This window comes from Falco peregrinus, chromosome 3 (genome assembly GCF_023634155.1).
Source record: "Falco peregrinus isolate bFalPer1 chromosome 3, bFalPer1.pri, whole genome shotgun sequence".
In the NCBI taxonomy this organism is placed as follows: Eukaryota; Metazoa; Chordata; class Aves; order Falconiformes; family Falconidae; genus Falco; species Falco peregrinus.
Window position 1 is genome coordinate 29,104,454 of NC_073723.1, and position 26,548 is coordinate 29,131,001.

At 47.6% G+C, this 26,548-nt stretch overlaps 1 protein-coding gene and 1 long non-coding RNA gene across 6 annotated transcripts in view; one reads left to right on the forward strand and one right to left on the reverse strand.

The window, feature by feature from the left end:
* YWHAZ (tyrosine 3-monooxygenase/tryptophan 5-monooxygenase activation protein zeta) overlaps positions 1 to 2,551 on the forward strand; it is a 27,923-nt gene extending 25,372 nt beyond the window's left edge. The window contains exon 6 of the mRNA XM_055800331.1: positions 1,503 to 2,551. Within this exon, the coding sequence (XP_055656306.1) occupies positions 1,503 to 1,562 (60 nt within the window). The 3' untranslated portion in view covers positions 1,563 to 2,551. The remainder of the gene's footprint in view (positions 1 to 1,502) is intronic.
* LOC114010382 (uncharacterized) overlaps positions 1,639 to 26,548 on the reverse strand; it is a 36,548-nt gene continuing 11,638 nt past the window's right edge. The window contains exons 4-5 of one of the 5 annotated variants that reach the window (XR_008746612.1): positions 24,652 to 25,089; positions 1,639 to 24,559 (exon numbers count right to left, since the gene is read on the reverse strand). This is a non-coding gene — a long non-coding RNA (uncharacterized LOC114010382). Of the gene's footprint in view, positions 25,090 to 26,548 lie in introns of all 5 variants that reach the window. The other 4 variants (XR_008746615.1, XR_008746613.1, XR_008746614.1 and 1 more) reach the window with 4 other exon arrangements.

Here is a 26,548-nt window from a genome sequence, read left to right on the forward strand (position 1 = left end):
TTTCTTTAATTAAAAACAAAAGGCATCCCTTCCGCCTAAGGGTTGGGGTTTTTTTCCCAGCAGATTTGTTAAACTGTGCTCTCAACTGATAATCTTCCTTTCATAGCAGTCAGCCCCATGATATTTAATGAATAAATATATGTATATGTGCCTATCTGTAGATATTCCAGAGGTGAGGATTTAGGGTAGAAGCCTCTGGTAAAATTCTGATAAAACTGTTCTTACTAACTGTTGCTTAATAAGAATAGCACTGAAATTGAGAGTAATGTAGTACTATAATAATGCAGCATGAAATCTAGTGCAGGGGTTAGAAACAGACTAGTTAGTATGCTGTTGTCTCTAGTAAAATAACTTGTTGCTTAATGCCTTCAGCAAAGAACGCTTAGCGCAGATCCTGTGCATCCTGTTCAGAGCAAGAACGAGGCTACTGGTCTTGCAGAGGTTTCTCTATTGTCTTGTACTCCTGGGATGGATAAAATGTTTCTGTTGGATTATATTTTTTAAATTTTTTTTCAAAGCGTCTCGTGAAACCTTCATGGTGTAATGCTGTGGGTAGGTAGAGAATTAGTTGTTCTTAGGTTTTATCACCTTACGCTATAGAGCGTGAAGGATTTCAGTTAATACTGCTATAACTTCATAAAGTGAGAGATTACAAATCATACTGGGCTGGTAATAGTTTGGAAGCAGTCAGCGTGGCAAAATACTCGGTTCACAAAATAATTTCTTTGCCCTGGGTCTTGCTCTGGAACTGATGCTTAGTTTCCTTAGGTGGTACTTAATCTTGAGATATGGCTCCTTAGTATTATTTTATGGAGCTGAAAATAAGATTTTGTGCATACTGCATGTTTAGCCTGATTTTCTTCCAAACTTAGAGGGCAGGGCAAGGAAGGAAGCTCTGCGTTCCAACAGTTGCTAAATGAGGGCACAACCGACTGAACAGAGCCAAGGGATGGAGATTTCAGCGACATGTTTTCTGTTTTAAAAAGAAAACGCAAAAATACTCAGATGCCTGTTCTGAAGGGAGCATTCACTATAATGCTGGATGTGGAAAGAGACCTTTGCTGAAGATGTTCCTTCAGAAGGGTGAAGGAAGTTCACTTGAGGAGATGGTAGAAATCCACAGGAAACCAAGTACTGTTAGTTCCCAATTCTCATGTATCTGTCCTGTGGGTCTGGTTCTTGCCTGCTTGTGATCATATTTTAGTGAGCCTTGTGGATATGAGACTTTGGTTTTGACTGTTGATGAACTTCCTCATTAAATGCCATGCAGAGTTGGGTCACCTAGAACTAGATTTCCATTTTGTAGTAGCCAAGAAATATATTAGTTAATGTGCCTCTTTCCCCCACCCCCCTTTTGGTTTTTTTTCTCCCCTCCCTCCATGGTGGGACCTCTTACAAAATTATTTAAGTAGTAGGCTCTCTTTCTAATAATCACTTTACTAATTAGTAGTCATAAATGTTAGTGTCTTACACACTTTATTCCGTTTTTCTTTCCCAAACAGTTGTGGACATCGGATACCCAAGGAGATGAAGCCGAAGCAGGAGAAGGAGGGGAGAATTAACCAGCCTTCCAACTTCCGTCTGCCTCATTCTGAAATTTACACAGTAGACCATTTGTCATCCATGCTGTCCCACAAATAGTTTTTGTTTACGATTTGACAGGTTTATGTTACTTCTATTTGGATTTCTATATTTCCCATGTGGTTTTGTTTAATATTAGGGGAATAGAGCCAGTTAACATTTGGGGAATTTACCTGTTTTCATCTGAGGTGGCCAATATAGGGTTGTGAAATTTTTATACAAGTTTTACATGTTTGGCATAGTACTTTTGGTACATTGTGGCTTCCCACAAGGCCAGTGTTAAAACAGCTTTCTATGTCAAGCAAAGATGACTGCTTGCATATTGGTCTGTCATGATGGAAAAAAGGGATAATCAGTTGCAGCCACAGGTGTAGTTAGCATGAGTATTCAAGCTGGAGCACGCATGGCTGTGAATAAACTGATGTCCTATAGATATTGCATGTCAAGTCAACATGTGAAATCTTTGGAATATACCGATCAAGTGTACATCTTTGATTGCAGCTGAAGTGTTCCTTAAGACAGTTTGATAACCCAGGCAATTTTCTCTAGAGAAGGACAGAGAAACGGTTCACATTCCATTATTTGTAAAGTTACCTGCTGTTGCTTTCATTATTTTTGCTACACATTTTATTTGTATTTAAATGGTTTAAGCAACCTAAGAACAAATGTACAAGTAAAGATGCAGTAAAAAATGAATCGCTTGATATCCATAATGACACTGTATATCGAGCACAGCAGTAAAACAAAAACCCATGTATTTAACTTTTTTAGGTTTTTTGCTTTTGTGATTATTTTTTTTTGATACTTGCCTAACATGCATGTGCTGTAAAAATAGTTAACAGGGAAATAACTTGAGATGATGGCTAGCTTTGTTTAATGTCTTATGAAATTTTCATGAACAATCCAAGCATAACTGTTCAGAACATGTGTATTAAGTTGATGTAAGTGGAATAAAAGTTTTATGAATGGAGTTTTCAACTACCTTTGGTGTAGATTTCATGTCATCTGTCTTCCCACATCTTTTAGAGGAATAGCAGTGTTATACTCAAATTCAACAGGGAAGTATTTTTATTACGGAAAATATTATTACACATTTAGGCATTTAGTTAATTTCAGGGAAGTCAAGATTTAATACTTCGTATCTGTTAAGATTGCTCTAATTAATTAGTTTACAACTTTTAGATGCCTGCAGCTTTCTGACTGTCCGGCTGGACCACTGGAGATACCTTAACAAACATACGGTCCCCACACTTATGGCAAAAGGCATATGAAGTTCTCGAAGAGCAGACTTGCATGGAAACCCCAGGCTTGCTGCTTTTGGCTCTGTAAAAGAGAACTGAGCAGGCGTTTTAGAGTTCAGGGGGTTCACAGACCGCATCTGGGTTTGTGGAAAGGCTCCCCAGAGTAACGATGCTCTTCCTTTCCTCATGCCTAGTGAGGTCTGCACTGGTGGTATCCACAGAACGACTCTGGCACTTGTAGGTATGTGGTTTGAAACTGAAATAATCACAGGGAAACTGAGACTTGCTTCCAAACAGTATCGCATCTCTGTCAAGAACAGAGACTCTCGGAAAATAATTGAACTGTATTGAAATATTCTTATATTTATGTAGTTAACATGAGGGAAGCTTGAGTGGCCTTTTTCCTGATTGAGCTGCACCTTTAAGCACAGTGCAAGTATTTTCTGGGTTTAGATACTGTTTATTTGGGCATAAAAGTTATCCTGGGTGTCACCAGGTTAATCTGATACCTGGAACAGTAAGATGGATCGAGTCACTGAACATGAACTCCATTGCCTTACCTTTTTGCGTGTGCAGTGGACTTAAGTTACAGGTCTGAATTTTCAGAAATTCAGTATTAAAAGGTTAAAATACATCACATTCCGAGTGAAATTATGTTACGTTTCTAGAAGCATCTGAGCCCTTTGTCCCAGAATTTAAGGATTGGGATTGATAGAAAAGGTGGGTAGGATGATCTTAATCCTAAAAAAAAAAAGCGGTTAGGGACAGTAGTTATTCCTAGAATGGAAAGGTAATAATACATTATAATAGGTAATAAAAATTAGAATCTGATTAAGAACGGGAAGAATATGGAGGGCAAAGGTTAATGAGGCTTCCTAAGGGAGACCTTAGTATATCCCTCAATTACCACTGAAAAAAAGTAACAGTGACTTCTTTAATACGAGAAGGACTTTTCAAAAGGAAAAAGCAGTAATCAAATACATGTACAAAACAAAGGGCTGCATTCCAGTCTGGAAGTGTTGCAAATTGGCAGACCATGACTAAAAAATTCCTTTGGGGATGTTGGATCCACTTTCAGAAAGGGAAGACCATAGCTTATTCCATAGCAAATGTGAGTTGTGTCACTTAGAAAAGCTTTAATGAAGATGTTGCCTACTTCCTTTACTGGAAGGATTTGACTTTCAACTTTTGCATGGTAAACTACTTTGCTCTAAACATTGAAATGTAAGCTATGTGAAATAACGTGACCTGGAAATGCTTGTGGTTTGTTTTTTTTTTTTTAAATCCAACTGTTTAAGATTTGAGTTAATAGGGTCATGTAAATTTATTCCATGTACCTGGAGAAATCAAGGTAATCACTGAAAATTAAAAAGCACATAATCAAATGAGGACCAGTGGAACAGTAGAAGAAATATTTTACTCTTGTGCCTTTAAACACAAAATATGAAGGTATCTTTGCATAGGAGGTCCTTGAATTTTTTGTGTGTGTGGTGGTGTTTGGTTTTTTTAAGGAAGCCACCTTTTTATTTCAGTACCTAAGCTGATCTGTTAAATATCACAGAAGGTTCACCCTCTGAGTCTGCCTTCATTTCCTTCAGTCTTCCACTCCTCATCTGCACTACTTGATCATGAAAAAAATTTCCTGTACGGAATGATCAGCCTCCTTTTATTACAAGGATATTTTTGTGTATTTTTGGTCTCTGTTCTGACATCAGTAACCCTGCTAAAACGTGGCAGCGTTGCTTTCCATGCGGTGCATACCCAGTGTGGCAGGGTAGCCTCCTGCTTCATTGAGCAGAAAAGACTTTCAGGGGCCTGGAATTCTTGGAGCTTTCAGTGCAGCATGAGCACGGCACACGTCTGCGATACAGAATGTTTTTGTGGGAACTGCATCATGCTTGCAAACTGTCGAGTAGACAGCACAGGTTGAACAGGCAAAACAACACAAGAGGTTGGGGGTGTTTAAATCGAAGCACCTGTTGCTGAGGGCAGCCTAGCATCCCCCTCCAGCCGTGTGCTCCTGACGGGGAAGGTTTCCGGAACAGTGCAGAAACTTCAGAGATGTGAGTTCAAAATGCTGCAGAAGCGGCCTCTGACAGCCCAGTTACCACCTGCCTGTTGTCCTGCCTTTTGCTTCGGGTCCTGTTGGAAGGCAGGTAGCTAAATTTGCTGCGCCTTCTGTTGGTAAGCCACCTTTGTGACTGGGTCTGCTGCCTTATTTCCAGTAACTCGCGTCCCAGCATGGTGCGGGCAGGCTGATATTTCCAGGTTCTGAGCGGAGGAGGGAAGGAAGGACAGCCCTATCGATAAGAAAATGTATTGGAAGTCAAGATTTGGCTTCTATTCCCAACTCTCTCTCGGTTTTTTTCTTTATGGTAAGTAGCTTTATTTTCTTCCAAGGTGCACTTAAAAGTTGTTGGAAGATAGGGACCCCCAGCCTTTCTGAAAAGGGCTGCTCAAAGTACCGTTTCGAAGCGGGGAAGTTGCTTGCTACGGATTTGGCATTAAGGTGCCTCGATACTCATGTAAGGAACCCATGGAAAGCGAGAACTATTCTAAACAACTACTGTAGCCTTTGAGGTGTATTCAAAGGCTTTGCATTAATGTTGCAGCTATAATAGCAAATAATTCTTTTGCCTACCCCACCCTCAGAAAAAAAGAGTATTGCCCATTAGCTGTAGTAGTAGGGGCTGCTAGTTGATACGAGTCCCAGGCATGCATTTCCACTCTTGAGGTTAGCTTAAAGGATGCTTGACTCATTTATTCTGCTGTTTTATGTAACAAAATCATTTGCCTTCAGGATTCTTCTCCTTTTTTTTTTTGTTTCTATCTTCTTGTGGCCTAGTCTGAAACAACAACAAAAAAGTTAAACCCACCGAGCGCTAATTGCCATAACAACTACCTGCTTTTTAAAAAATTCAGGAACATGAATGATGAGACACAACGTGAATCCAGAAAATGAAGCTCAATTCAGTGTCCTTTGCATTGTGGCCCTCTCACCTCAGGCTCTGCTTTTGGCAGATGAGTGACAGGAAAGCGCTCCAAAGACTTTGTCCTGTGTAACTCACTTTCCAGCTGAAAACACAAAAAAGCTGAGGCTGCTGCCCTGGTCTGGTCTCGGGATGGGAGATCCGCCTTGGGCTGGTGTGGCTTTATGGGAGTCAGCACTTCACATTATTATTAATTTCTTGAGTTGTGGGTCAGATTACTTTCTACCCTCTCCTCAGCAAGGCTGACGGGGAGCTTCAGCAGGTGCAAGGCACAGCAGTCTCTAAATGGGTGCTTGAAGCAGAATAAACTGTTCTAGAGCTGTAGAAGTGCTTTGCGGATGAGCGGGGGCATCAGGTGTATCAGTCACTCCTTAGCACTGGGTGGTGCGGGAGAACTGGACCATGGGGTGTGGCTGCAGCTACACATCCCTTATCTCCACGGTTTAGATGAGGGATGCATCTGCTGGTTTTCCAGTGGGATAACAGTTACCAGCAGTGAAACGCGTGCGGGGTAGAGCCAGGTCAGTCATGCTACATACCAAATGGCCATTTTCTCTCTAGTTCTAAAACAGCAATTTCAGATTCTGTTCCTAGGCAAAATACAGCAACAATTATGGCTTGGAAGTAGGAGTTTCTAACGGCTTTGGAGGTTCACTGTGCAAGCCGTGCAGTTTTGCTTGGCCCCTCAGGAACCCACATTTTTGGAACATCTAAGGTTCCTGCAGTGAGCAGGGCAGTTTTAGACATGTTTGGAGAACTTTCTGGTAGAGCTGTTCTGCAGATTTTTTTTTTTTTTTTTTTTTAAGGAAACTACTTCTAACACAGCTCCTTAGATGGATGCTTAGCCCTGGCAAGACATCCAGACATTGTCAGATCGTAGTGGCTGAAAGGAGCCTTGAAGGACGCTGAAACGTACGGGGCCCCCAGACTCAACTGCTAGATGCAGATCTGGAATGCTGTAATTTGTTGCAGATGCATGACTTCATGTAACTCCTGACTGGGAGGGAGAGGACAAAAAGAAAATATTTCAAGGACAGAACTTTAAGTATGTCATGCCCTGGATTACGTCTGGGGCTTGTCTTTAAAAGGGCTTGGAAAACAGTTGGAGAAAATAAGTCTTTTTAACCACAGGCTACCTTTCTTTCTTTTGCTTTTTTTCTTTCTTTTTTTGGGGGGTGGTGGTGGTGGTTGTTTTTTATGTGTTGTTTTTTTTCTAACTAGAAATGTGCTTCCCTGAAGCAACTTAGCAATTTATTTCTGTTGACCAGCCATTTTTTGCCTGACAAGAAACATTGATTTTGGTGGGAGGAGTTACTCCTCACTGTTTCTCTTTTGCTCCATGTTCTTTCTTCTACTTGCTTTTAATCCTAGTCCATTGTATAAACTGTGCTGCAGCGCTTTAAAGCTGGAGCGTTTAGTCAGGAATCTATGTATTTGTGGTGAGCAAAGTGGTATCTGCATATTGGAAGCATTCATTCACAATGCCATTATTGCTGTACGTTAGTGCCAGCTACATAAAACCTAAATACCATACACCTGAGCTGCCATCACAGCAGACCATCCCGGGCAGGCTGGCAAGCATCCATGGACCCCAGGTGACTTGTAAGGCGGGCATAACAGCTTGTCAACACGTGTGAATCTGCAACACCAATTCCCAAGCTGCTGAATTTTTTAAGTTCCTTAAAGGGGAAAGAATTGCTTAAGTATAAATCCTTATCATGGTAGAATATCTTTATTCGTAGATGAATGTCAAATGTAATTCCATCAGGTTATTTCTTTCCATCTAAACCTGATAATTTTATTTCTTTACATTTCAAAGGTAATACTTACAAACGTTCTCACCTGCACTGATGCTCCCTGCTGCTGTACAGCCACACGCCGAGTACAGAGGAAGGCTGATCCCCAACCTTGTGCCACAGAACCTAGTGCTCATCCATTGCACTGAGCGTTTTTTAAGAGGCTTCTTATAGTTTAACCTTCTGGGGCAGGCAGTTAAGTTATTTTGCTGTTAATGCTAAGCCATTTAGCATCAGCATATCGAATTTGAGCACCTACTGCCAAAAGGAACTGGAGAACCTTCCAGGTCAGTGAGGTTGTCTCTGGTTTTTCAGCAAGTGGCATTTCATGAAGGAGAATTTTTATGACTAAAGGTAAGGATGTACCGTGGCCTCGGTTGGTTAATGTGTCCTGGGATGACCAAAGGTGACGGGCTGTAGGCTTTGTAGAGAAAACACTAAACTTCACCAAAACATCTGTATGCGTGTTTTGAGACCTGACAGAATTTCTGTACTTGGTTTCACAGTTTTGTTCAAAGTAGAGAAAGATTTTCTCTTTAACACTTATAGCTGAGGTTTCACCCAAGCTGGATGACGTAAGGCATTTCAGTGTGAATCCAGACCATTCATGGATTCCTGTGTTCTCATCATTCCGTGTATCCACGAGCAATGGCCATGATGGGGTGACAGGCTCTTAGACTAGACCAAACATTACTCAGTTACTGAAGTGCTTCCCTTTTAATAGCAGGAAAACAGACATGTAAGTCTATTACCTAAAGCAGCGAACATCTGCAATGTGAATGGGAGGCAGTTGCTTGGATATCCTCCAGGATGAAGCAGGTTGATGGCCAGTCTGCAGTTCTAGCATAGCTTGAACTTTACTCCTGACCTGCCAAGGCACAAGGATGGGTTTTACTTCCTGCTACCCATCCGTAGTATTAAAGAAGTCTAACTTTTGCACAGCAAATGTTGTGTGCTGTCCATCTTTTCCCAGTCTATGTTACCAGGTTTGAAACGCCTTGTGAGCTGAACTCCCAACAAAACAAGGTTGCACAGCTAAGGATGTAGAAATAGCTTACTTTTAAACATTAGGGAAGGTAAGTCTGTGGCATTACATATTCTGGAAGACAAATAAGTCTGTGGCATTATGTGTTCTGGAAGATAATTATTTTACAAAGAATGCGAACAGATACTTTGGGGAGGTGAGCAAAGGAAAGGCTAACAACAAGACTACAGCAAAAGGAAGTGAGAAGACATGTTGAGAGAGATAGGGAAGTGAGGCAGCAAGACTCTAACCTCAAAGCACATAGGAGATTACACGACCCAGCTTCCGAGCCAGCCCTCAGCGTTTCGGTGAGGATGATGAGAGTAGCGCGTTTGTGGGACCCTGCCATTTTGTAGGACTGAGAGGTGTTTTGCAAGCTGTTCACACGTGGACTTGATAAATGAGGATTTTTAGACAGAACGTGACCTAGAAAAATGGTTTGGACTTTTGCAAAATGGGATCATTGCATAAATGTGACCTTCAGAGAAAGCAGAGTTGACTTGTATCTTTTTTCTTCTTTCCCTGCCTTTTTCTAAATCAAGAATTTGTATGTTAAGCGTATGTCAGGCCTGTGTTACTTACAAAACTGTGATGAGATTTTGATTAACATTTGAGTTTGGTTGTACTGTTATCCCCAGTAGAAATTCAGGTCGCAATTAAGGTCATAGGGGAACCTGTAAAATGACATCATCATCATCACCATTAAAGATATCAAATAATCAAATGCTGCACACATAGGGGTTCTAAGGAAGTGCCTAATTAATTTTGCTTTTTCTTCACTAAAAAACCTGCCAGTGCCTGATGAGCCCTGGGGCACATCATCACAGACTCAACAGTCTTTCCTTTTCCATTACTGCAGGAGCTCAGAATGATTATCCCGAGGGGTTGGTCAGCGAAGGGAGTTCTTGCCTCAGTGACTCGAACAGTGATATAATATGCACCAGAACTAAACCTTACTTGCTTTTGAATCTGCCGTATATACCCGGCCCAAGGTTTTGAATATGCTTGCAAAGCAAAATCAGAACCAGACCTGACATTCCCAGTTGCCGTGTGTATGAGCCAAGGACAATCCCCAGCCGTGCCTGCCTGCCACCCACCCGGCGGCAGAGCAGAGGCAATGCGTTGCCTTCCACCACTGCTCCCGTCAGCCGGGACAGACAAACTGCCTAAGGAGGCCCTGGGGCTTCCCAGGGCTGTTAAGCAGCTGGGGAAAGAGGTATGGAATGAGGCAAGCAGAAAGTGAAAGGACTGGTGGGTTTTCAGGGAGGGGAAAGAAGTAGCTCTGATGGTTGGGATGCGGTGGGGAGTCTATGGTGGGATAAGTGATGTTATAATGGGGAAGAAATCTCTGAAGAAATCCCATGTTAAATATTTCGGCATTACCTCATGTGCCAGACTCATGGAAATGTAAAGGATGGATCCAAGGTGCCTTTCAGTCAAAATGGATTTAATTAGGGATACCACCTGAAAGTCAAGTCAAAGGCTAAAACTGATGCCTCGATGGACGATTGGTGGTGGCAGAAAATGTATGTGCAGCGGGGGAGGGTGGCTATCAGTGATCACCGTCATGCAGTTTGTGATGAGTTTGCAGCCTCACCAGGATGGGCCTCGTACCTCCAAAGAGCCACGGTGATTCATGAGTCGCCTTCTCCTTTATCCAAGGAATACCTTAGGACTGACAACAAAGGGAAGTAAAGAAGAAGTTGCCGTGCTGGTTCCAGCCAGTAAGGTTTCTTAAGAAACTTTACTCAGACGAAAAAAACCATGGATTTTCTGTCTCTGAATTTCAAGATACTTCTTTATTTCCTTTACCCTATCAAACGGATGAAACAAGGTAGCCAACTACTGAGTTGTTTGTTCACTTTCTTCTGGTAATACTGCATACACGGTGTTGTGCTGCAAAATGAAAGGGAATTTTCTTCCTCCCCAAAGAAGTTCAAGAGCTTGGTGTCTCTGTCCTGTGCTGCACCTGCCTTTCAGGCCGTGCTGCTCTCCTGGCCCCGTGAGCATCCTGACCGGGCTCTGTGTGTTTAGCAGCTGTTGCTGAACATAGGAGCGCGCTGAGGGCTGAATGCCCACCTGTGACTCGCTTCTCTGAAACACCGAACAAAATAACTTGAAAGACAAAGCCACGCAGATCTCCTCCCCGCAGGCTGATACGGTGGACACCCGAGTAATTTTTTCAGATTAGTCAGTTAACGCATTATGGTCATTAAAGCTTTGGAACACGAAAATCCCATCCAAGGCTGATGATATGAATGACAAGTCAATCAGTGAAATGGAGAGCTGGTTCTGAGCCATCAGGAGAGCATCTATTTATGGCCATCCCCATCATCACTGATGCAATATTCCAAAATGGTTCCCTGAGAAGTTCTTTTGAACTTGGGAAGGTGATGTGACCAACCTGCTTCACCTGCCTGTCAGCTCCTCCTCTGCTTGAGAAGGCATTGCGCAAGTGATGAACCCCCAGGGAGCTGGATGGATTCCCCACAGGGGTCCGGTGCAGACTGGTGATGACAAAGTTCATCTGTCAAAGGCTGACCAAACAGCCCAGCTCTTTCTCATCTGCAGTCACACCATCTGTCACTGGTGCTCTCTCGGTTTTGTGGTGTGACAACAGGAAATTACATTTTCTTGGAAGGATAATGAGGAAGCCTAAACTCTTCTCGGTCCTTAAAAGCTGTCCCTAAGGGTCACAGCTGAGACATTGGCAGAGACATTCAAAGTGGCTGCTTGCCTTGCTCCTGCTCCTGCTCCCTGGCTAAAGCATGGAATTCAGTCTGCAGGGCTGCCAGGTTTGACTTAAATTCATATAAGAGATCTGTTAATTGAAATGTTTGATTAAAGTATTTATTATGCAAGCGAGAAACTTCAAGACGTTATTTAAACCTTACAGAAAATCACAGATATTTTTGAGGAAATGTAAGCTGAATTTGGAGCAGACTTAATGCCACATACTGAGCAAAAGCTATGTCACATTCTCCCTAACAAGGTTCCTGGGACAAATTAAAGAATCAATTAAGTATCTTTTATGAGGAAATAAGATGTCCAAGAGGGGTGAGTCAGATGACCCTTTCTTGATTCAAGAAATGTCTGTTACATTCTGATGATACATTTTTCTTTTAGTTGTTAGCCCTACAGAATGGAGTGTAATTTTATTTTTTGTGATATTGGATCCTCTTTAATTATGTCTTGTCTTTCATGTGGCATGTGCTAAGGCTTCCAGTTGTGTCATAGACTTAAACTCCTTATGCTAAGACCATATGCAGCTGAAGATAAAAATGAAAAAAAAAAAAAGAAAAAAAAAAAAGAAAGAAAAAAACCCAGATGGAGAAGCTATCAGATACCCTAATGCAATGTTATTAGCATATTACAGCAAGAAGTAAAATCTACCTTGCAAAAAATGATAAATGTTTGTGCCGTTGATGGAAAACCATTTGTAGTTACTTAAGAGCTACTGCTTGGAATTATCTGACACCCACCTTTAGCTGCATCTCTGATGGAGAGCCTGAGGATGCTTTGTAGACGTTGGGCTCTTCTGTAGCTGAGGAAGGTGCAACAAGAGAAGGGTCTGTTGCTTCTCAGAATTGCCAGAAAATGCAGAATTATCTGAGAGAAGAGGGAAATCTCTTAGGAGATGTTTGTGCTGTTGATAATGGCAGCAAATGCTGGGCTGGGCTCTACAGAGGCAAACAGAACACATGCCCTGGGGGAGCTTATGCTCTCAGCCATTGTCTGGTGCATCTGCAGGATTCCTCCAGAGGCTGGACGCGATGCTGGAGTTCACATCTCTGCCTGTGACTGCCTGGCAGCTCCATCTGCTAGGTAACTCAGTGGAGAACTGTCCGGAGACCTAAATACTAAAGCCGTGGTGCCTGCACGTAAGTGCTATGGGCAATCCATGCTGAAACTCCATTTTCTGTAGTAAGTAATGAACTCGAGCTCTCTTAGTAGAGTGGCAACACATGTGTTTTCTGCCCAGAGGTACCTGTAATTGTTCTTTTTGCCTAGCTTGTAGGACAGCATCGTTGTCTGTCTCATGACAGCAAGCATCTGGTGTGCCAGGTCACGTAGCAGAAGAAAGATGTCAGGCTCCCCAGTTTCAACGCTGCATCCAGCCTAATGGAGCATTTTGAGCAGAAAGGCCCCTGGATGGTATTCCTCAGCACCAAGCCATAAAACGGGCCAAAGTGTTGAACTCCAGAGTATCTCACCTTTGGACTAGGTACTGTAGATGGAGGTGGCAGAGTGGCAGTGCTGCCTCCACCTGCCTCCAGGAGCAGGCGTCAATGTGCAGGGTGCAGATACAGGTAGTAATCCCTGTGCCCCCCCTCTAAAGCCAACAGAAAAGAAAGGGACCCTTTACTCAGGTGACTGACTGGCCGCTGTAACAGATGCAGGGTGAATTGGATCCCCTGGAGATGCCCCTCCCTGGTGGGCAAGTGAGTCCCTGGTTTTGATGGCTGGAAGCGGAGGAGCTGCCCCTTTGTGTACGAGCCCTTTGTGCTCGTACATGGCCTTGCCCACTGTCCTTTTCCCCAACACCAACACCAGGCTGCATATGCTTAAAAACCTGTGTCCCGGGGAGCGGGCAGCTGCAGCAGCGCTGCCGAGCTGACACGTGCGAGCAGCTCCCAGAAAGGGCACCCTCTGCATGGCTGGAGACGATGGCTTGAGGAGCAGGGAGATTGCAAACCCCAGTGTTTTTATAACCGGTTCCCTCGCTGCCAAGCGGCAGGGAAAGCAGCAGGGAGCTGCTGCAGAACCCTCCAGGTTTCTCTCACTTCTGTGCTTATGTAGCCGGAGAGGGGCAGCTGCACCCTCCATAGACCCTGCCCGCAGTGACCCCCCTGCCCACAGACACCTCGGGGCCTCCAGAAGCTATTTCTTGCCAAAAGCATAATCTCTGAATAGAACAGAGGAGCTGTGCAGATAATAAACCCTTGATGTTTCAACCTGTCATACACACCCAGCGGAACGCTAAAGCAAAATGACATGCAAAGCTGCCACGAGTAAGTATTCAAGCAGAAAAAAGCATTCAGGGAACCTGCAAATGGGACCTGGGCATGTTCTTATCATTAATTCAAAGCTGTCTGCAGCGAGCTGATGCTATGTGCAGGGAGTGGTGCACGTCAGGACGCTGACCCCCTCTTCACCGCAGAGCAAAGGGAAGGAGCCGCAGTCGCCCGCGCGCAGCCGCCCATCAGAGCGAGTCACTCCAGTCCCAGAAGCCAGTCCTGCTGCTGTGCTGTGCCCCGTACCCGATGGGGAATGAGCTGTTTCTCAAATCAGTACAGGGTCGTGCTGCTGCCTTTCAGAGGAACTGGACTGGAAGCTCAGCAAGGCAGAAAGCACGTGTCACAACTGAAAAGCAAAAGTACCATGGCTAATGCAGCCTGATTTGCAGCCCTGCTGTGTCCCTCCCCCAGGAGGACTGGGCTATTGCGGTTTCACAATCAGAAAACTGATGCAGCTGAAAACTAATTTTTATTCTCTGCTGGCTGGGGTCCCTGATCGCAAGGGCACAGAGACACCAGTATCAACACTGGGAGAGCGCGGGGCCACCTTTCTCGTCACAGCCCGTTAGGAAACCGCAGCCTGCACGCAGAGCTTGAGCCTGCAAGGGCTACGTGCAGTACTCGGCCTTTCCATCCCGTGGAGCAAAGGTGTGTTTTTTGTGGGCATCTATGACCTGAACGGGTCTGACTCATCCAGGAGCCACTCCTGCGTGAAGCAGAGGTCATGATGCAGCGCTGAACCCTGCCCTGCACGCTCGCTGCTCCTGTGTAAGATGTAAATAGTTATCGAGCCTAAAAATGTTTACATTTTTTTCTATACCTGAAAAGAAACTAGGTTAGACAGTAAAGCAGCACATCGCTCTGTCTTTCCCCACGCCCACCCCCGAGGAGAGGGGAAGGTAAACTCTGTTCATAGACAATTCAAATAAAGGGTTTTCATCTGTGAGTTTACCTCGTCCTCGCGTTGCGTTGTTACTTGAAGGTAAACAGCGCGCTGATGAGATCTCGTAACGTTTGCCGCAAGATTATGGCTTTAGTAGCGTGCTGCTGTGACCGTGATGAGCTGGAGACAGAAGCCAAGCGAGGTCTGTAGGGAGGTACCACGACGTTGTATCGGACCACGTGTAGATCGTAGTTGCTGGGCACAGTGTTTCTCAGTGCATTTTCACTTGAGAATCTCTCCCTCGCACACGGCCAGGATCCAGGGTGAATAAACTGAATTTTACAGTTTCCAGCATTTGCTGTCTCCTACCAGCTCAGCTGGAGGACAGGGGATGGGAAAGGGAGAGCGGGGAGTTAATGCGGTGTCCATTACCCAGTGATCTTTTTTCTTAAAACACTTCACCCACCACAACCCTATTGTGCTGCCCAGAGTCCGGTGACTCTTCCAGAAACAACATGGGACTGTTCCCACTCACTCCCATTGCTCCCCAAAGCTCATGGCATGGCCAGCAGCTGCCTGCAAAGGGGGGTATCGCTGCCTGTCAAGACAAACCATGGTAACTGGAGAGAAGAAAGTAGTCTCTGGGGGTTCTTAATATTCCAAAATTCCTGAAGTACATCTGCAGTAAGATAAAAAAAGCCTAATTAATTTTGCATTTGAATAAGTCCTTTGGCGAAGAGCTTTGATTTCCTGAATCAAGAAGACTGGTGACAACTGCTAAACCAGTCCAAGTACAGCAAGATTTAGTGGCCCCACTCACTTGAGATCAAAAGACAGCCTGAGAAATCACCATTGAAAACACGGTGCTGGAGGGAAAGGTACAATTGAGACATCATTTTTCATTCTTTATAAGCATGATCATACAGGAGCTTCAACAGCTGATGTCCTGATTGCAGCCGCTCGGCAGATGCCACGCTAAGCTGCTGCGGCTTTGGGCAAGAACTGCTTTAAGCAGACCCTCTCCAAGACACCGGTGGGGATATGCTCCGTGGGCTGATGCCGTGGTGGAGGCCTGGGGAGGCTGCTGGGACGTGCTGGTGCCACGGGGCGCTCCATCGCTGGCGAGAGCCGCGGCCATGTTGCTGCACTGAGGGTTACTGAACCGGACATGCTCATATTGGAATTAAACCCAAACCATTAGCAATAGCTTACACCGCTGAAAAAGAGATCATGAGATCATCTGAAGTTGTCTTAAAACTACACCATTTGGGATGCAATGAATACTGCTCACAAAGATTTGGGCGACCGCCTAGGAGTTAATATGATTAAGGTAATTTATTCCTTTTTGTAATTCTAAGAAAGCTTTCAGGTTCATCAAGTAAGTGGCTTCTGTTTCTTTTATTCTGAAATGGGTACACCTACTAGAGCTCGCTGCATGTCACTTTGACAAAACACATTTTCTGAGCCTTATCGACATGAAAAAAATCCAGATTATTATAAACATTTCTATTCACATCAAAAGCATTTTTATTTTGCAAGCATTTCTTTGTTATTTCCGACTTAGACTTTGCTACTAAATCACAGCTGCTGAGAGGGGAGCTGGCACTGCTGCTTAGCCTTCCAACCTACCGCTGCTGCACTGGTGGGTTTCGGTTCCTGCATGGGGACATCAGGTCTGCCATCGCTGGCCCACAGACATGCACATGCTCAAAATAACCCCCGGACCATCCAAGCTCAGAGCTTCAGCCCCAGGAGGGCCAGGAAGTGCTGCAGGATCCAGTGTCCCTGTATGGGGAGACCATCCTTCGCGCCCCACCACAAGCACTGATGACCAGAGGTGAGAGATGGCCACTGAGACCTCGGCAGGGAGCCAGGAGGAGAGCAAGAGCTGGCAGCACCCCGGCTCCCACCAAAATGTGAGCTGGCCTGGCAATGTGCAGCCTTCTGTGCCGGCTAGGCATCGTGCCCCCAGGCAGAGGCTGCAGGAGAGGTGCTGGCAGGCGATGCCAGCGTGAACGGGTGCTGGGTGAGAAGCCACCTTGGTGCTGAGCGCTGTGCTGCTGGGACAGGGCTCAGCCTCACGCCTGTGGAAGCAGGGGAGGCCAGAAGCTCCAGAACTTGCTCAGGCACTGGGAAGGATGAGCTGATGTGGCTGCTGGGGCCTTGCCTGCACAGCTGAGCCGCAGTCGCAGCACAGGGGTATGGGTGCTGCTGCAGGACAGCGGGGGTGGCACCTGGCCTGGCCACACGACTCCCATGGCTAACCCTGGGGGAGGGTTTTGGCAGCTTTTTCTTATTCTGCCAGTAGCGTACTCGTTCGCCGTTGCATCTCTGCAAAGACCCCGCAGTCGCAGGAGATGTTACATAAATCAGTTACTAATTTCTTCAGGGGCTGAAATACCAGACAGGCTCTGGAATGGCTCAGCTAAAGGAGCAAACCTGGTGGGGGGCAGTGAGGATGAGAGACCACCCCACAGCCCAGCAGGGCAGGGGCTACAGGCAGCAGGCACTGATGGAGGCTAAGCTGAGAAAAGGGCTTCCACCTGTCCAGGGCTTGTCAGCAGGAGGAAAAGCTAACCCATCCGGCATGTTTTAAGCGTGGCTGTGAGCCTGCAGGGCACCGGGCAGCCAGGTTGACCCCGAGGCGCTCCCTGTGCCAGCGCACCGCTCTCCTCCCCCATGCCCAGCGAAGCCCACTTTGGCTCTCGCTGTAGCGACCACGTAAACTCATTGGTGCTTCAGATCCGAGCGAGGCAGGCAGGGCTGCCAACTCCCTGGGCAGAGGCAATGCCACCTCCTGCCCCGGAGGAAGAATAGTGCCCGGGGGTGAAAGCAGTTGGGCTAAACGTGGGATGGTGAGGCCTCAGCAGCACACAGAAGCTGAGCCAAAGGCTCCTGGAGGGCTGTGCCTCGCTGCCAGAGGCCATCTGCTTCTGCCTGGAGCCTCACACTGTCCTCATCCCCGCGGGCTCTGCGTGTGGTCTGGGTAAGAGGATGGATCGGTTTTGCCAGGGGTCCTGTGCAGCCCACATAGCCCTGTGACAGCCTGCCAAGGGCTCTCCTGGGTGTCTGCAGCGTCACAGACTGGCTAATAACCGAGTAATTGTACGAGGTAATTACAGGGTTACTTTTACCCTCTAAAATAAAGCGCTACCTCGTAATTAAAGATAAAGAGAATGGCAGTCCTAATTATTAGGTTTTCATTAGGCTGACAGAGGCACACGAGGCACTGCAAGGACTGTTCTTTTAACCTGCTCTCAGTCCCCACCCACACCTCTCCACGATGCTCCCAGGGAAGCCCAGGGCAAACTCTCCCACTGAAAACGGGGGGAAAGCAAGCCATTCGTCTCCACATACACCTCACCAAATGCCATGCAGATCTGAGGAACAAGAGGAACCTGCCCTTGAGCATCCCTGAAACTTTGATGCCTGCTGCAATCCAACCTGCAGGCTGCTGCCGACGCTCAATCCTCAGCCACCTTGGCAGCTCGTGGTGCCTTGCAATTTGAACACAAGAATCATAAATTACACTGCGTTTCATCTGTTCACATCCACACGGAAGATAATCATAGCCTGGTATCTCTTCCTGCTTAAAATACTGCAGCAAACAGCCCGTGCTGTTCTCAGCTCTCCCCGAGCAGCCTCAGCCCCGCACCCCTGGCAGGCTGGGGAAGGAAGGGCTGCATGAGGCCATTGCAGGCTGCACCTGCTGAGGTGCCAGGTGCAGGTGGCTTCTGCTGGAGGTAGGAGGGCTTCAAAATCTCTCTTGAGTTCAAGAGCAGCTGTAAGTCTTGCTCCCGCTAATAATAAAGTGACAAAATATTGTGTTAAAAATGCCAGTCTTGGAACCGCAACAAAAAAATAGTAAGCACTTCGGTACTGTTAGCAAAGCACTGCGGAAGAGATACCAGGCTGTTCCCTTCCAGCCTTTCTTCCTCCATCTCTAGTGCAAGCCAGCTTCAATTCAGCCTTTTGCAGTCGCTGGCCATTGCAGACCATCTCTTTACATCAAAACAGTTGGTCTGGCTCTGACCAGAGAGGTAAACCAGAATTTCTCCTTGAAATCTCTTCTTGTGTCCCCACTCCGCCAGGCCAAGAAGTGCAAGAGATCTCCACAAGCTCCAGCTCAGAGGAACCATCAAAGCACTAACAACCTCTGTGGGGGTGGTGACGTTCAGAGGACTCAGCACCCAGCAGAGCCAAGACTTGTCAAAACTGAGTAGTTCAGAGACCCCTGGCTGTCACCTGGTCATCTGTCCCCACTGAAAGCAGGGACAAGTTCAAAGTCAGACCAGGCTGCTCAGGGCCTTGCTCAGCTGAGTCTTGAATCTCTCCTAGGATGGAGATGACACCACATGTCAGAGCAGCCCCTGCCAGTGCTGGACCACCCTCTGAATGAGGATTTTTTTCCTTGTATTAGTTTGCATCTTGCCTCTTCTCTTTTCTCCATGCACCTCTAAGCACCACCTTCTCCGTGCTCTCCTTGGAGGCATCTGTAGCCAGCTTGGTCTTCTTATCTCCACCCTGGACATCCCTGGCTCTTGCAGCCTCTCCTGCTACATCCTATTCTCCAGCTCCAGAACCATGTCCGTGGTCTCCATGGGATATGCTCCCATCTATCAGTCCTCCTTTTGGCCCAAAGACCCCAACACTGGACACAGTCCTCCAGGCGCAATCTCACAAATGCTGAATCCACCTTAAAATCCCACCATTCCAGGAAAGACTTTCGCAAGCTCTGGCTCTGCCTTTCCCTTGCATGGTAAAGCTTTGGCTAAGGACTTGAAGGGCTCAAATGCACGTCCCGCATGCAAGCTCTGAGCTGCACTGCTGCACTCAAGCCTCAGGGTGTGAAGGATAAAAACGTGGCCATCAGAGGCCTCTCAGTTTGGGCAGACAGCGACTTTGCCCATGTTCTTTCACGAGTCTCTTCAGGAGTACACACAGGTCCCATTCACCCACACCGTTGGAGCTTCCCACCAGCCACACCAGCCATTTCAACTGCTCGAAACACACCAGAGCTCCCTGCTGGATAAAACCGCATCCCCAGCCCTTAGTCTGTCACAAAGTGGATCTGATGAGACCTCTCAGCAGATGGGTCCAGACCTGCAGAGGCAACTCCATTTGCTGGGAGCTGGGCTGGAGACTCTGACCAGAGGAGCCCCTATGATTCCGCGCTGCAGCCAGGCACCTCCGGGGTCTGTTTGCAATGCTGCAATGGAAAACAGCCAAGCAAACCTGGGGCTGCTGCAGTGCTGCCTCTGCCACCGTGCAGCTCACATCGCTTTAATTCCTGGGTTTCAGCAATTAAGTACAAACATCTGAGAACCAGGGAGCTCTGAAATGAGGTACATCCCAAAGGCAGCCCTGCGAGCCAGCTCCCTGTGGTGTGACCATGCCTCATCAACCCTTTCCCACTGCCTGACCCTGACCCTGTCCTCCCACCCCTGCTCCCCATCCTTTTCTCCCCTAGGGCAGCCCCTGCCCAGCCCTGATGCTTTCAAGCTTAATTCCCTACTTAAAAGCAGCCAGGAACAGCTTACCCCATGTGTCTGAGGCCATGATAGAGGTGCACCATGATCTGAATCACTCTCTGCTCTGGTACTCAGGGAGCAGGATTAGGTTACCTGAGCTAGCTTTCCTCTGGTTAATCAGTGCTAATTGATTGATTGGGGCTCACCCCCCACACACTTGCGAGAGGCAGCACCACTCTATCTCAATGGAGCACATGAAACATATTTGCCCTCAGAAAACCACGAGCATCCTTTTCAAAGCAGCCGGGCATGTTCCCCAACAAAACAAGAAATCTCATTTAAGTGAGACGGAGGGCAGCTGCATGCCTGCCAATTAAACTGACACCTCTGCCTGGAGTGGGACCGACAGTGACAGTGCCCAAGTGCTTCTCAGGTGTGATGGCCACGTGCTGTTAAGAGCCTTGAAACCCTCTTCCCCGACCTCATGCCACACCGAGGCCCCTCAGTGCATTTAGCATGTACCACTCAGGACAGCTTTTTCCATCATCCTTCCCCTGGGGATCAGGGGAAGGTAAGGGGAAATGGTACGGGGACCTGGTGTTTCTCCCAGGGGCTGGAGGGGCACTGGGGAGGACAGCAGGCGCCCATCTGTTCCAGGGAACGGGGCAGGGAAGGGGCCAGAAGGGAGGTGGGGAAGGAAGTGGTGGTTTCCATCAGCAGCAGGAGGGGAAATCCAGCAAGACGGCTGCTGCATCAGTGCCTGAGCCTCCCAGGGGGACGCGTCATCTTGCTGAAAAAGGAACTCGTGTGCTGGGAAAGTTAAAAATTGACTCAGGGGTTATTTAGTCACTGGCCACCAGCCACTACAATGGTAGTGGGAATACAGGCGTGACCATGTTGTATCCCCAGCACTCACAGCACCCAGGAGACAGGCTGCCTTTGCTTCCGCACACCTTGTCCCCAGCAGTGTGGTACAAGGGACATACAGTTGGTAGCCCTCAAAAGGCCAGAAACCCTGCCACCGTGCTCCCCTCACCTGCCACAGCAGCAGCCGTGCCCAGCTCTCCTCTGCCTGCACCCAGCCCCGTCACCCTGCGCATCACTGGCAGCCCGCAGAGATGGGGGCTGTGCCTGCCGGACATGCCTGGTGACATGAACCACTGGGCTGGTGGGAAAGGCTGAAGCATTTTGATTCAGTTATTCCTGTCCAGCTGGGAGCGATCTTGGACCTTCCTCCAGGGCACTGCATGGTTTAGAGGTGAGGCTATCCTCAAGTGCCATCATTTTTCACATTTTAACACAGGAGAGCATCCCTCACCCTGTGCCACAAGCAGGCGATGGCAGGATCCCAGCTCAGCCCTCCCTGGACAGAGGGGCAGCACTGCCAGGAAAATAAAGTGAGTTAAAAGATGCAGTGGCATCCTCCCTTGCTCCACAAGGGTTACAGGACACGACCCCATCAGGGTCAGCAAAAGGAAATCAGTCGTTCTGGACAAGCTTCCCTGTCCTGCTGTTAACTTCTTTTTAAACCTCTGAAGGGTGTGAAGCAGCAGGGAGGAAGCCAGAGAAGCAGTAAAGGCTCTGATCTGAGATCTGTGTGCCGTTGATTTGTTGCCACAGAATGGGGATGGCAATTAACTGTCTAAAAAGTGGAACATGAAGGAGACCCCAAGGAAGGAGCAATTAGCTTTTTCACATAAAATAAGCTGTTTTGAATTGCTGTGGTCACCTACATGGTGAGACATCAGGAGACAAATAGTTGGGAAAGACAACCTTCTTACACTCCTTTTTAAGTTGCATACTGCAGACGTGACTTTTCACCCCATTGTTTCAGGGGGGTGAGCTGAAGGGAGGATTCTGCCGCTTCCAGGAGAAAGGACCTCTCAGGATGTAGGCTTGTAACCGGCAGCTTAAATTCAGCCTGTTAAATAAACGTGGGTTAGATTCAGGCTGAGGCTGTACAGGTGAAATAAGAGAGGTCTCCAGATGCCACACAGCTCACACATTCAACCTGAGATACAGCAGAGCAGAGACTAGCAGCAGATTTTGGACACGAATCAGATGTTTCCAGAAACATATGCAATTTCTGACATCCCAGCTTCTGGTGCAAGCCCACCTATAATTTATAGATCTGCTTTTCAAAAGAGAAAACAGTGGTTTTGGGCAGAGTGCCGGGCTGGAACACTTCATGCTCAGCAACAGACCTTGTATGAAGGTAGGCGTGTTTCCAGCGACATCATTTTTTGGAAGGGCTGCCCTCTCTCCTTGCTCTCAGCGGATGGTCCGCTTTGGAATACCCACTGGCTCACTGTCTGCACCTCTATTCTTAAGATTTTGAATTCAAAACACCAGTTAGGACATACACCACCTGCGAGAGCATATTGCTGTGGCAAAGCCCATGAAACTGCAGGGAGTGTTAAGTAGCTAGAAAGCTCCTGTGCCAACCTTCTGTAAATGGTGTCATAGGGCTATAACTCTCCATTCAGCTCTCTGGGCAAGCTCCTGCAGATAGGATCTTGTTCCCTTCTGGATTGTTAGCGGATTTTACTGAAACTGAAACTGAAATGTTTCAATCCTTGTTGCTGCCAGAGAAACTAATAACTAGACAGCCCTACCTGGCAGGCTCTGTCATCCAGCACATCAAGTTCCCCAACCTGAGTCCAGCAAAGTGATGCCATGCCCCGGATAAAGCACAGGAAGATTCCCGTAGAAGCCCAGCATAAGGGGCCAGCACCCTCCAGATCAGGCCACCAGCAACCCATGAAGAAGAAGCCATCAAGTGGCAAATGCTGCAATCACTGGATACGGTTCTTCAGAGTGATGGTGAGTCATGGTCAATTCCCAGTCCATACACCTCTGGTATGTATCACTGGTTTTCACTGCAAATATTTTAAGTTTCTCCAGTATGTGCCTCGCCCTTCTTATTTATAGAAATTAGTGAGGTGTTTCATAAAAAAAATACAAAGGTGGCTTCCTATTAAAGCAAGGAAACAATGACAAAGCAAGAAGTATCAGTGGTAAAAAAAAAATACAGCTTGCCTAGCAAAACAGCTATCCTATTGTCGCATCAACATGGCACAGACAGGGGAAATTATAAATAGCAGCAGTAGTAATGCCTGGGAGTTGCATCTCGGTACCGCTGCCTCTAGCCACCTCCTTCTGGCTCCCGTTCACAGCGACACACGAGGGCAGGGATAGCAGCTAGACAGAAGATCCCCATCAGTTCTCTGACCCCGGACTCTGGCAGGGCAGACCCCAAGCTGGGAGCTCGCGGGGGATGCGGGGGACGCAGCAGGCAGGCGTACCCGACACTCGATCCCAGCTGAAACAGCAGTGGAGAACAAGGCTCTTTTGTTAGGAAACGCAGGGTTTTTTTGGTGCAACTAGCTGAAAGGCATAAGGGGAAAAGCCTGGAGATGGAGAAGGTAATTGTTTCTAACCGGTTGTCCAGTTACTTGAGATGCTGGTGTATAAAGCAGCCTTGGCTACAATAACCTCTGTTCACAACAGGGAGAAAGGCTTTGTGCCATTACTACAACACTGGACTAAAGAAAGGCAGAAGAACCAGGGGAGCCGCTGTGGGCTGGCTCTCAGACCAAACTGGGAACAGAGGATATCATCTGTTCATTCCTACTGGGAGGGCTTCATCAAGAGTGTAGCTATGTTGATGGAGGACAGCGAAGGAAACAGCCTGTGCACTTTCCTATTGCTTGCATATATTTTCAAAGACGTTGAAGACATGGATGTATATGAATACTTCATTGCGTGACCCTCGCACCACAGGACAGGCACGGACCCCCAGACCCAGCCTGGTACTCCAGAGCAGTTGAAACAGCTCCCACCTTCTTCAGGGTTTCAGACTAGCACACACCACTGGCGGCACAACAGCAGCTCAATCCCAAGCAATGGTTCGGCTGATGGACAGAAACTCAGCAGCTTTGGTAATCTGAAACATGTTACCTTGTTCAGGAACAGGCCAAATTCAGCAGATGAGATGGAAGTTATATATAAGGAAGAAATTTTATACTGAGGGTCGTGAAACACTGGAACAGGTTGCCCAAAGAGATGGTAGATTCCCTATGCCTGGAAGCATTCAAGGTCAGGTTGGATGGGGCCCTCAGCAATCTGATCTAGTTGAAGATGTCCCTGCTTATTGCAGGGGGATTGGACTAGATGACTTCTAAAGGTCCCTTCCAACCCAAACTGTTCTATGATTCTAACTTGCTAACTTGACTGCTTCAAATTCTGTGTCCCTAGCCTAAGATCAGTATTTAGCCAAGATACTCACTCCTGGCCCCACAGCCGAGCCAAACTTTATCCCCAGCACCTATGTGAAGGTCATCTACACAGGGCATAAGGACTTTGATCTTGTTGATTGAGTGAAAAGTGCTGAGCACATTTCCTCCAGCCCACTGCAGCTGTGGGCATATGGACCTCCTCTGGCCCACTACAACCATGGGCGTATGGAGCAGTTGCATATCCCAGCAGGACTCCAGCAGCGTAACCCCGCTTGCAGCACAGTCTGGCTGTCACAGCACTGCCTGGTTGCCAGCCACTGCAGAAAAGAAACGGTAACTGGGTCAAAAATACAGGACACAGCTTATTCCCTATGGACACCTTTGCTGGCAGGTTGGTTGTGATACATACTGATGTTCAGTATGGAAATCGTCCTTAGGCATGGCTGCATGGCACGCTCCAGTTCATGACCAGCACAAGCAGGCAGTGGGTGCTCCAGCCCCTTGGTGGGGCGCAGGTTGTTCTGCACCAAATACAAGACCAAGCTCAGACCCCTCTGCTGCCATTTTGTCTTCAAAGCTGATTTCCTCAGTGACAGAGAAAGAAATCATGCAGAATCTCCACAATGACAGTAGGAAATGCTTCAAAACAGGCTGTGGCTCAAAACCACTGGCCCGGTAGCTGCTTGCAGGTGGAGGGCTGGGGCATGGCAACCCATGTTGCACTGTACAAGCTGGTGTTTACATTCCACAGCCACGTACTGGCCACAAACCTCTGTGCCAGCAGAGTGGGGCGGTGACTGAGGGGTCCCAAACAGCCCGAACGAACAGCCAGGGATCTGCCAGGAAGCTGAGAGAGAGAAAACCCAATAATGAAATTAAGAAAACAAAAAAGGTAACTGACAACAGGAAACTCGGGTGGGGCTTTTCTTCTGACCATCTTGCAAAGGGGAAAAGGAAGATGAAGTGATTTCATAGAATCACAGAACGGTTTGGGTTGGAAGGGACCTTAAAGATCATCCAGTCCAACCCCCCTGCCATGGGCAGACACCTTCCACAGACCAGGCTGCTCAAAGCCCCATCCAGCCTGGCCTGGAACACTGCCAGCGATGGGGCATCCACAGCTGCTCTGGGCAACCTGTTCCAGTGTCTCACCACCCTCACAGTACAGAATTTCTTCCCAATATCTAATCTGAATCTACCCTCTTTCAGTTTAAAGCCATTACTCCTCATCCTGTCACTACCTGCCCTTGTAAAAAGCCCCTCCCCAGCTTCCCTTAGGCCTCTTCAGGTACTGGAAGGCAGCTGCAAGGTCTCCCAGACCCTTCTCCAGGCTGAACAACCCCAACTCTCCCAGCCTGTCCTCATACGAGAGGGGCTCCAGCCCTCTGACCATCGTCATGGCCCTCCTCTGGGCTCGCTCCAACAGGTCCATGTCCTTATGCTGGGGGCCCCAGGGCTGAACACAGCACTGCAGGGGGGTCTCACAAGGATGGAGTAGAGGGGCAGAATCACCTCCCTCGACCTGCTGGCCACACTTCCTTTGATGCAGGCCGGGGTTCAGTTGGCTTTCTGGGCTGCAAGCAGACACTGCTGGGCCATGTTGAGCTTTCTGTTCAGCAGCAGCCCCAAGTCCTTCCCCTCCGGGCTGCTCTCATTCCATTCTCCACCCAGCCTGTACTGATACTGGGGGCTGCCCTGACCCAGGTGCAGGACCTTGCACTTGGCCTTGCTGAACTTCATGAGGTTCACATGGGCCCACGTCTCAAGCCTGTCAAGATCCCTCTGCATGGCATCCCTGCCTCCAGCATGTTGCCTGCACCACACAGCTTGGTGCCATCACCGAACTTGCCGAGGGTACACCCAATCCCACTGTCCATTTTTCAACAAAGATGTTGAACAGTGCTGGTCCCAGCATGGATCTGCAGATGCCTGTGGTGTGAGCAGTGCAAGGGCAGGAAAGGGAGGCTGTAGAGAGCCCCAGCACCAAAATCAGTGCTGGCAGTGAGCTGAGCGACAGGTTTCACCCACCCAAGCAGCTGGCTTCAGCTCTCCCCATGGCCCTTCGGCTGGCATCAAGTGCTTTCCACAGGCTGCTCAGAGGTGCTCAGAGATGGCCTGAGACTCTGCCCTGCCTGCACGATGTGCCAGCAGCCTGTTGCCTTAGCCAGGACCCAGTATCTCCAGGAAATCTCTTTCCATGTTTTCTTCCCCCACGGCACAGCCAGGGGATAGCAGTGTGGAGAGAGTGCAGGGTGCCTGGCTGCTCTGACTTCCTCTGTTAAGCTTAACGGCAAACTCTTTCCTTT